The 11,358-nt window shown below is 40.6% G+C and overlaps 1 protein-coding gene across 2 annotated transcripts in view; it reads right to left on the minus strand.

Annotated features, from left to right (window-relative positions):
• Positions 1–10,911, minus strand: part of HLTF (helicase like transcription factor) — a 28,178-nt gene extending 17,267 nt beyond the window's left edge. For both annotated transcript variants that reach the window (XM_033150416.1, XM_033150415.1), the window contains exons 1-13: positions 10,790–10,911; positions 8,193–8,388; positions 6,731–6,897; positions 5,487–5,620; positions 5,181–5,278; positions 4,981–5,055; positions 4,652–4,843; positions 4,246–4,350; positions 2,789–2,822; positions 1,751–1,838; positions 1,364–1,440; positions 1,228–1,272; positions 644–727 (exon numbers count right to left, since the gene is read on the minus strand). In XM_033150416.1, the coding sequence (XP_033006307.1) occupies positions 644–727; positions 1,228–1,272; positions 1,364–1,440; positions 1,751–1,838; positions 2,789–2,822; positions 4,246–4,350; positions 4,652–4,843; positions 4,981–5,055; positions 5,181–5,278; positions 5,487–5,620; positions 6,731–6,897; positions 8,193–8,388; positions 10,790–10,809 (1,315 nt within the window). In that variant the 5' untranslated portion in view covers positions 10,810–10,911. The remainder of the gene's footprint in view (positions 1–643; positions 728–1,227; positions 1,273–1,363; positions 1,441–1,750; positions 1,839–2,788; positions 2,823–4,245; positions 4,351–4,651; positions 4,844–4,980; positions 5,056–5,180; positions 5,279–5,486; positions 5,621–6,730; positions 6,898–8,192; positions 8,389–10,789) is intronic.
• Positions 10,912–11,358: the final 447 nt, after the last annotated feature.

Consider the following 11,358-nt stretch of genomic DNA (forward strand, 5'->3'; position numbering starts at 1 on the left):
CGCCCGCTGCTGCCACCCGCTCTTACTGGCGTGGCTGCTCACTTTCAGGTCAGTGGAGCGCTGGAAATAGCTTGTGCGCATGCGCAAGCATCATTTCCAGCACACTTCCGGGTCTGCGGAGGCCCGTGCGCACAAGCTATTTTTGGCGCTCTGTCGACCCAAAAGTGCACCGGAAATAAGTGTGTGGGTGCGCGCTCCCCCGCCCTCCAGCCCGCCGTGCGAGGTCCGGTAAGTCTGGGTACACCTGATGTATCCAGTCAATTTGCAATTATTTACTATCATCTCTAATCCTAAGTATGTATTATTCCCATGTTTGTTTTAACTACTGCATAGGAATTCAATCATTTACACCAGTAGTTCCCAATTAGCTAAGTATTGCAGACCCCCCATTTTTCCAAAGCCAAGCCATGGACCCCTTACCTTTGTAATTTTTGATACCTCTATGATAGTTTTTGTTATGTTAATGGTGCCACAGAGCCCCTGGGTGGGTTACATAGAGCCCCTGGGGTTCACATACCACCAACTAGGAATCATCATGTCTTCCTTTCCTTCCCTACTATAGGCTTGTTAAAAAGTATACTGTGTAGCATTTCATGCTGGGTCACATTGTACAGTAAAAGGAAAAGCTTAATGGTTTGGATACCTTTTTTCTTTGTCTTTTTTGAAGAAATGGCTGGTTCTTCAAGAGCAGAAGCAAATGCTTTATCCTCTTGAATATCACAAGAAGCTGTGAAAACAATGTTTTATAACTGAATATTCACGTACATTTGAAAAATGAAAGTTCCTGTTTAAATTAATTAAAATAAGATTATTTTGAAAAGCTTTTTATTCAGTCATGTGAGCACTCATGCACATACTATCCGTCTTCTAGGTATAAAGAAGATGAGAACTATAGGTTTAGCCACAATTAATAGAGATAGTATAGTTCATAGATCAAAGATTATTTTTCCTAGCTTAGAGCCAGTCCTGATTCAACTAGACAACAGGCCAGTTCATTCAAATACCTAAAGCAGCCCATCCATAAGCATAGTGACAATGTGCAAACACACATTCAATTGCACCATGCCAACAACCATGTGTTATGCACCAGTATGTTTAAGTTTTGCAAAAAGTCACACACACACTCTCTGTTAGAATGGCCTCATTAGGATACTGTTATCAGGTTTTATTGGGAAGGGGGATCAATAACTTTTTGACCGTAGTATTTTTTAAGTACCAGCATCATACCTTTTCTTCTCTTTCTTGTTGCTGGATGCGTTTTTTGCACTTTGGCTGGGAAAACAAGAAAAGTGTTAACACAGTGTGGAAATCAATAAAGTTGTTAAAACAAATATAATGACCCCAAAAAATAAGTGAAGCTCACTTTCCATTATTTGTGTGTTCTGCTCTTCGGGCTCTGAGTCACTGCTTACTGTATACTTTGGCTTTTTGCCCACAGCTCTAAAGCATTTAGAAAGCAAAAGGATTACAATGAATAGAGGATTTCACAAGCTCTTATCTGATCATTTAGATTGGTAAATTTATCTCTATACGCTATCAAACAGTAGCATTGAACAGAAATTATGCCAGTCACCAAATGGGCCAGAATAAGGATAACCTTACAACGTGTGCCGCTCATCTAAAAAACTCATTTGATTTTACTCCAGAAAGCAACCTCTCTCCCAAGAAGCACCCCCTCTCACACACAGGGGAGGGGGGAGAGAACAGTTCAGAAGTAGTAGACTTATAAGAACAGATAAAATATGCTTACCTCTTTGGATGGGTTCTAGATGACTGAGATGGAAGAGGATCACTCTCCTTTGTATCAGAAGCATTCAGCTGCAGGCCAATTCTGGGTGCTTTAACAATAAGTATACAAATGAAAAGAAAAAACACCCCGTGATTTCTCTAATAACTTATTATTAGTTAATTCATTTAATTAATGTTGCATACCACCCTATCCAGTAAATCTCAGGGCAGTTCACATTAAAATCACAGTGTAAGAAACGGAAAATACATCATAATAATAAATACAAAATAAAAACAAAGGCAAAGGCAAGCCAATAATTCCCCCTTCCACAACAAGTCATAAATTTAAGCTACTGGTGATCAATTAGGATATTTAATGTAAAAAAAAATTCTTAAATTAATTTCCACTGAAAGTTATCATGACTGAATTCAAAACAAATGTGATTACTTTATTTTTCGCTCCATAAGACGCACTTTTTTTTCTCCTAAAAAGTAAGGGGAAATGTCTGTGCGTCTTATGGAGCGAATGCATGGTCCTTGGAGCCGAATTGCCTAGGGGTGAAAAGCAGGTCATGCTCTTTTTTTTTACAAAGAGAGAAGGGGGTGTTGAAAGGAAGCCGCTGAACAGCTGTTCAGCAAGTGATCGGAGGAGAGATAAGGCTCTCTTTCCAGCCCCGCCCCCTTGCCCAGGTCTCCACTGCTGAATGCAGAGGGAGGCTGTTTGTTTCCCCAGCAGCATGTGACTGGCTGATTAGATTATCTGTCTGGAGGACTAGAAGCTGCAGAACTGTGAGTTGAAACCCATAAAAACGGGGTTTTTCCTCTTTGAAAAACAAGCTGCACCACTTTCAGCTGATCCTCAAAAAAACGGGGCTTTTCCCTTTGCAAAAAAGCTGCACCACTTTCAGCTGATCCTCAAAAAAACAGGCTTTTCCCTTTGCAAAAGAAGCTGCACCACTTTCAGCTGATCCTCAAAGAAACAGGGCTTTCCCCCTTTCCTCCTCTAAAAACTATGTTCTTATGGAGCAAAAAAATACGGTAGTTTCCAGATCAAAATTACCTTCTTGGTCATTTTTCACAGCAGGAACACATTTCTAAAAGGGAAAAAAAAACAACCACTGAAATGGCATCTAAATTTTAGTTTAAAAACAAAACAAATCTTATGGAAATTAGTTGAAACATACTTGAAAGAACAAGTGGCTAGCACAGATCTTCAATGTAACAATTAATAGGTTTCCCACTAATTCAGACACTTCATTCAGATAATACACTCACCTCAATTAATCAAGGTTTCCCAAAATTTACAACAATAAGCTGTAATTTCTAAAACACTGTATATTTTAGATCCTCCCTGTAAATTAAGAATACAGTTTGTTTGTTTGTTTGTTTGAATTTGTTCCTTGTTTTCTAATTGGCTGCTACTGTTGTCCCATCTTCTCCAGAAGCTTGCAACATTCGGACCATTTTCTCCTGAGATTTTAAGTCTCTTTCTTGTAGTACAGTATGGGGTTGGTAAATGGTGTCTACTTAGGTGGATTTATACTGAATGCATCAGACATGTTGCCCAGAAACATGGCATTTTTAGGGCATTACAATATTTTTTGTTCAGAAATGCAACAAAACAATTCCAATATGTCCCAAGTGTTAACTAATCTAAGCCAACTGGTAACTAGATACATTTATACATCTACTGTATATTCTGGCATATAAGACTACTTTTTAATCCAGGAAAATCTTCTCAAAAGTCGGGGGTCGTCTTATACACCAGGTGGAGAATCTGTGGTCGAGTATATCTCAAACTCTATATTTTAACTGGAGAAGATGGGGGTCGTCTTATACGCCCAGTCGTCTTGTACGCCGGAAAATACAGTATGTACTGTTGAGGACAACGTAAGAAAAATTATTACTGAAGATGGCACTTGCTGCTAGAGACACTTTCTACTTTGCATCCTTATAGTTACGAATTTCTGACAACATGTGGCACTTCTCCTACAGAAGTATTTAGGCTGCGATCCTATACTTGGTAAGTTCCAATGAAATCAGGACACACATAATTGTGAGGCATGGCTATTTATATCTGCTCTCTCTTATTCTGGATAGAAGTGATCCATATTTACGCAAATACCTCCTTCTGGAACACTGCCAGATCCTGAACCTTCTGAAGAGCCTTTTGTTTGGGGCTGCTTTAGGCAGCCTGGCTAAAACTTACTGCACAAGAGGTGATAGAACACATTTTATTTACAGTTTTTATTTTGGTATTTTTGTTTTTGTTTTAAAAAAAACAGTCATAGGGATGGCTTGGCTAAAAGTCCAAGTAACATGTAGAATTCAAATTAATAAAATTCACACACACATATATATATGGAGAGAGAGAACATGATCAAATATTCTACAAGAACATCAGTGACATATTATTCCTTTCTTGCTTTACACATCTGCATTATTTTTGTCTTATAAATATGAGAAGTTGGAACTGATACAATTGAAGGCAGGGATCTGGTATTAACAGTAATTTACCTTAATAGGAAATATCTTCAGTTGATCACTTTTCTTTTTAACAGGAAGAGGTTTGCCACCATGGAAGTTGCTAAGTATCACAGCTATCGTAGTAAGTGTTTTACCCTAAAATAAATTGAACAATTTATTAACATTGTTTCGTAAGTTAAGTTTGTAATATTTATTTCTTTTTTATACTGCCTTCCTCCAAGGAGCTGAAGGAAGCATACATGCTTCTTCCCACTTTTATTGTCACAAGAACCCTGTGAGGTAGGTCAAGTGAGACGTAGTGACTGCCCCAAAGTCACCCATGGAGTATTGCAGTTGAGTAGGGATTTGAACCTGGATCTCCTCAGTTACAGTCTGACACTCTAACCACTACACCACACTGGTTCCCAGAGGCAACATTCCAATATATAAGAATTACCAAGCCCATGTCATCTGCCAATATTCCTCCAAGAACATTTTCTGGCCGCGTTTTTTCAGCAAAGTTGGTAATTGTATTGTAGAAGTAGTTTTCCCTCTCTTCCCAAAATGGAGGCAACTCCTTGTTGTTCTCACGTGAAATCATCCAAGCCAAAGCCTGCTTCTGATGTGGAAGTAATGGAGTTACAACAGCCTGGAAAAATTAAGATGCCATATTATACACATTTTCGTAACAGAAACCACAACCTGTAGTTGAGAACTTACTAGCATTTTGCCAGTGTTTAACGTGTGCACTAACACACTATCAATGTAATGTGCTGGATATATTACCTTTGCTGCTTCTACTTCACGCGTTTTATCATCTTCCTTCAGATCTTCAAAGAGTTTGTCAAATTCAGTCTTGAGCTAGAATTGTACAGAGAAGTTAGACGAGGTAATATACCCCAAAGCTCTACTCCTATTAAAATGAGAGTTTAAAGTTCTAAAGTACATTTAGCACCTCAAATTCTAACAACAAACATGCGTTGTACCTGTTCAGTTGTCATTTGTACAGCAGCATGGATCGGAGCACTGTAACTTGTTCCAGCTTTGCCATATGTCTTGCTAGTCCCAATGCTAAATTCTGAAACTAAGTAACATTTTTTTTAAGGGGAAGGTGGGGAAACTAGTAAATGATTGCAAATGCTCTCCCATTATCCATAGACCAAAACTTCTTTATACTTACAGAGTTCTCTGTGATGCAAAATAAGAGAAGTTTAATAAGCTGAGAAGTACTTGCATGTTTTGATTAAAGGAATTTCTATTGAGTTTATGTATAAAATATTTATTTAACTTACTTTTTCCTGGAGGAGCTAATTTAAAGCCCTGCATTTTTAGTCGATCAAGAACTGCTTGCTTATTTTCTGCTTTTCCCCAAAAACTCAACTGTACTGGCATAGTGAAAGTATTCTTTGCTCCAGAAGGAACAACCCTAGACAAGAGGAAAAATATTACATTATTATATTTATAGCCTGCCCTTCTTTTTAAAAACCCAAAACACTGGGACAGCATACATTGCACACAAACAGCTGGGTTTTTTTATCTTCACAACCAACGTGTGAGGTATGTTAGACTGAGACACTGGCGGGATCAAAGTTCCAAATAAGCATCACACTTGGGTAGAGATTTGAATCTCAGCATCATCTATTCTAGTTTTACCTATAACTACCATAATCCTAAAATGAACTATAAAAGGAGGCTAGAATGCAATGGAAAGGGAATGAAGGGGTAAGGGGAGGGACTGATTTTAAGAGTGTAGAGAATTAAGAGAACCACCTGTTTCTACTATTTACATACACAATACTACTGCTGAATCAATATGTTAGTAGTACGCTTCAAAAAGGTATGGAAATTCAGTGGCAAAAATTAATTAAATTCAATGGTAGGGAAAACCTTGGTCTTTGAAACTTAACCTTAATTATGCAATGCTTCAAGAGATAGTAGAATAACTGTTACTTATATATCTGGTATCAATTCTAAAACTCAATGAACTTATCATTCTGTGACAGATGCAGTAAACCACTTCATGTTTGCAAGTTTCTGTTTACACCATAGTATACCTATTCAACATAAGCCACCAGCACAACCAGTAATCAGATACTGAGACTTCTTAGTTCAGTGTTTTTCAACCTTTTTTGGGCAAAGGCACACTTGTTTCATGAAAAAAATCACGAGGCACACCACCATTTGAAAATGTTAAAAAAATTAACTCTGTGCCTATATTGACTATATATAAAGTAATTCTCTTGAATTTTTCAATTTTTCCCACGGCACACCAGGCAACATCTCGCGGCACACTAGTGTGCCGCGGAACAGTGGTTGAAAAACACTGTCTTAGTTTATAGAGTTTGCTTCCTGCAAATTGTTATTCTACTTCCAGATATCCCACTTTGCTTTATTTATTGGAAACTAGTTTTAGTGGCACAATCAAAATGATTCACATCATGTAAACAGTAGCAAACCTTTATTTTTACTAACTACTACCAATGGGCTGTTGTTCAAGAAAACAATGGGGGAAATAGCCCTGCATTTACATACTTACCCCTCCACCACTGCCAACTTGTTGTCCATGATGTATGCCAATGATGCTGCCAGCTCTTTTTTGATGTGGCCTACCTGGTCTCCATTCACATTATTTACTTTTACAGCATTCTTGTCATATATGTTGTTAGGCTCTCTCTGGAGTGCAACCATTTCATTATTATTGACCTGCAAAATTAGTCTACATGTTATTTAAAATGTACAAAATACACAATAAAATACACAGGATTCACCAACCAAAGCATCTTTAAAACACTGTTAAGGAAAGCAGTTTTACCTTCACACCATATTTTGTTTGTTTCCAGTGCTTTTTACAGTTAATATTAAACACATTGAAATTCCTAAGTAATAAAATCATCCATATTCCATTGCTCATAGAACAGCTGAAATTTATTTAACCCTGCAAAGGAATTTGAATATGACAGCCTGACTTGAAGGTGGAAACTGTTCCAACTCATTTTGGAGAAAAATGCAAAAGCCCTTATTCTAACAGGAAGTTTTTACAGTACTAGAAACATTCTGTATATAAACTGAAGAAGGATTGAGGATTTGCCTCAACATTTCAGGTACATTAAACTTCAGAGCAGTCTTTAGCCTCAGTACCCAAGTGTATAATCAAAGTTTGAAAATTATAATATACTACAATGCTTCAACTTCCTTGTACAATACACTTCTTTGTACAATTAACACATTGGGAATCTGATACAAGATACACACACAGTGGAAGTGCGGATCTTGCTTGCAGTACCAGTCACCTCACAGAAGTAGAGTAAGGTCCAAATCTGTTGTAGAATAGGTTCAGTGAACAGCTCTGGATGAAATTATACAAAAAAAAATGTTCCACCTTGAAGATTTTTATATTATAAACCACCCTGCAATCCACAGATGAAGGGTGCTATAGAAATTTAATTACCTCACCTCAAATGAATTTGAGACAGAGGGGAATTCCATAATCAAGGCACCATTATCAAGAACATCTATTTACAGCCTTAACCCATCATATGATGTGACTACTTGCAATCATACTTTAAATTTGGGTTTGCCCAGTTCACATGTAAAACAGACAAGCAATATTAATACCCCCATCAGAGGCATTACTCTTCCCTTTCCTACATAATCCTATTCACAAGTAGCCTAAGCCCTGTTTACTTGAATGGGACTTACTCATTAGCCACCACGGCTAACAGTCAGGGATGATGGGATTTGTGAGTCCAACAACCTTTGGAGGACACTACATTGGCTACTCTTGAACTTGTCAAAGGTTAGGCATCCCTGAATTATCCCCCCACCCACCCCCGGAATTACAATTAAAGTGCAAATTACTTAATGCTTCAGTCGCCTCTGCTCATTACTAGGAGTACAAACAACCTAATTATCTAGAATTTATATAACATACCTAGTTCTTCCTTTCAAGCAATCTAGTTCTCAGTTGCTAATTCTACTATTATTCCTCCTGTACTTACCACTCCTGTATAATACCGCAATCCAACCACATTGCCTCTCAGAGTTCCAAATAAGATAGCTGAATCCATATCTTCTTCAGTCACCATAGTAGCATCTGATCCCACAAGGTCTTCTAGGCTGGGATAAAATTCTCGAGTAAAAGCATTGTAATGCCGATCTCCATATATATCAGGATCCAATTCCCATTCAAAATTGCTGCCAAAAAAAAGAAAAAAAGAATTTTAAAAGAAGTTCCTTTGGAATTGTTTGTTATTGGTGTCAGGGTGTTCAACTGACAGGTTCACACATAAGAACTCTTTTGAAATACCTTCATGGGCAGAAGTGAAAGCTGCCCAAATACATTGCTGGAGAAATATTTTGATGCAGCTGGGATTAGGCTTACCCCAATGACTGGCTGTTGCAGGGTGAGGAATTATGAAGGGGATATGGAGAGGCCAATACCCTGACCAGAAGTTGCACAGTGTCACATTTTGTTGTTTAATTTGTACTACCTTTTTAATAATCAGATGGAACTATGGTTTGTACACTTTTAACAACCAGTACTACAATCTTGTATGAAGTTTGACATCAAGTTGGCACTTTCTAAGCAATTCACAAAAGGGGGGGGGGGGACTCACACACATGCACACAAAATCACATGTGAGATAAAGTGTCTAAAGTGAGTTCAAAGTCTCCCCACCCCACCCCACTCCTCCTCCAAATGGAAGGAACAGAACACAAATTAAACAAAACACAAAGGTAAACTTGTCCAGAGTTAGCCAACCCACTAGCAGTTAACCTACCCATCAAACTTCCAATCAGTTATGAATTCAAAACGTGTAGACCTTAGGCAAATCTCTCTCGCCATCTGCTACCCATTTATGGAACAAACATGCTAAAAAACGTACTTCAAGACAGTATTGAAGGAATGATTTCAAAGAATGGAATGTGATGTGTTCCACATTAGACAATAATCTTGGGACTGTGAGACCAAATAGTTTGTGTGTTACTGGAAATGGTGACTCTTTGCAGGGTGGTGCTGTGGTCTAAACCACTGAGCCTCTTGGGCTTGCCAATCAGGTTGGTGGCTCGAATCCCCACAACGGGATGAGCTCCTGTTGCTCGGTCCCAGCTCCTGCCAACCTAGCAGTTTGAAAGAACACCCAAAAGTGCAAGTAGATAAATAGGTACCGCTCTGGCAGGAAGGTAAACAGCGTTTCTGTACGCTGCTCTGGTTTCGGTGTTCCGTTGTGCCAGAAGCGGCTTACTCATGCTGGCCACATGACCCGGAAATACTGTCTGTGGACAAACGCCGGCTCCCTCGGCCTGTAAAGCAAGATGAGCGCCACAACTCCAGTCGTTCACAACTGGACTTAACTGTCAGGGGTCCTTTACCTTTATGCTGGTGACTTATTATCCCCTTTCTGAAGGCCTGAAGTCTACGATACAGACCGAACTAGACATGACAAAGATATTGTATCCCAACTCAGTATAAAATGTGGGTCGCAATTCTTTTTAAAGCAAAAGGGGTGTGCATATGTGCAGTAAACACTTTCTCTTCGGCTGAGTGTTGATACCAAGAAGCACACTTGGGAGAAAAACAATGGACGATAGAGTAGCAGCAGCTATAAAATGTTAAGTGCCAAGAGTGTGGTGAAGGGTTTGCTCCCTCTCATTCTCTGAAAATCAAGCCACACACACGGGTATGAAGAAATGGGCCTGTCAGCACTGCGTCAATGTTGCCTTCGAGATGTAGTAGTTGGTGCAGCACCAAATATACTTGGACGGGGGGGGGGGGGGAGACTTGAATAAATTATTGGGGGGCCCAGGTAAGCACCACCCCACATTGACCACATGTGGCTGTCACACCCCATTTCAATGGCAATGTCCACCAACTTGGGGGGCGACCACCTCAAATATTTTATTGGGTGAGCAAAGGGACCATGGTCCCTAGGAGTTGGCTCCTGTGTACTTGGATAAGAAATGTGAGAAAGAAAGAAAATATTAGGCCAGAGCGAAGTGGTGGGTCAAACCGGAAATGTAAGGGCCAAGAATGAAAACAAAGTCCTTGATGATAAACAGAGTCCCGGGAAAACACTTGTTAACACGGACCTTTACCTTTACCCTTTAGTACACAGCACTTAACCAAATTCATGTTCTTCTTTATTCTTTTATTTGGGGGGGGGGAGAAGGCTCCTGGACGCTTGTTAGCGTTTTTGTAATATTTATTGCGCTGATTAGCAATAATTAATACTAATAATAATAATGCAAAACCAAATTACAGGCTGAGACCGCAGCACAAGGCACCGCTTCCAACACCGCGAAGGGCAGCCGAAGAGCTTCCCCATCAGTCCCCGACCAGCAGGGCAAGTCCTGCCTAAAGAGGCAGAAGGACCACGACCGGTCCCGTCCCCATAACCCGACAGCCCTAGTGCAAAAACGGCAGGGGAGGCGGAGGTAGAAACGGCTGGCAATCGCAGCCCGTTCCAAGTCAAGGCCTACTTTCGGGGAGTGGACGCGGGAAGAGGCACCCCCAACCCCGCGCGCGCTTCGTCCCATTTATAATTCTTCGCTGACTAGGCCCTCGGGGGACCCCCCCCCCCAAAAAAAAACCCACCTCATGAACCTCCAAGCCATGACGCGGCCTCCGGACTCCTAAAAGCAGCTCTGGCAACGCCCCGCAACAGCGAGAGGACCGAAAAAGCCCGCCAAGCGAACGTTGCCGGGTGAGGAACTTGCGGAGCCGCCTCAGAGCTCCCACAGTCAGCCAACCCGGTGAAAGCGAGAAGCCGGAACTCCCAATCCGCGAAGAAGGGAATGGAAGCTGGGCGGGCCCGACCTAGAACGCCCGCTGCCTAATGGTTGTTGGACTTACCCATCACTCGCTTCCGCGCTTCCAGTGGAGCAGGCCGGGGAGGGATGGGCGTCCCGCCCCCCCCGCCCCCGCCCGCGCGAGAGGGGTTATAGGGGCGGGGCTGCTCGGGTTTCAGAAACCAAAAGAGCATGCGCTCTGAAAGCATAATAAAGGAACGCACGTGACTAAGTAATTGCCGAACCGTGGCATTCGCGCCTTCCGGGTCTTTTACTTTACATTTGCTAAGCCGCTTCAGTTACTGCTTTCCATAGCATGCCCGGTTGTGTTGAATATGTTATTGTTATATTTGGTGTGGAAATCCGATGAATGTT

This window comes from Lacerta agilis, chromosome 5 (genome assembly GCF_009819535.1).
Source record: "Lacerta agilis isolate rLacAgi1 chromosome 5, rLacAgi1.pri, whole genome shotgun sequence".
NCBI classification, from domain to species: domain Eukaryota; kingdom Metazoa; phylum Chordata; class Lepidosauria; order Squamata; family Lacertidae; genus Lacerta; species Lacerta agilis.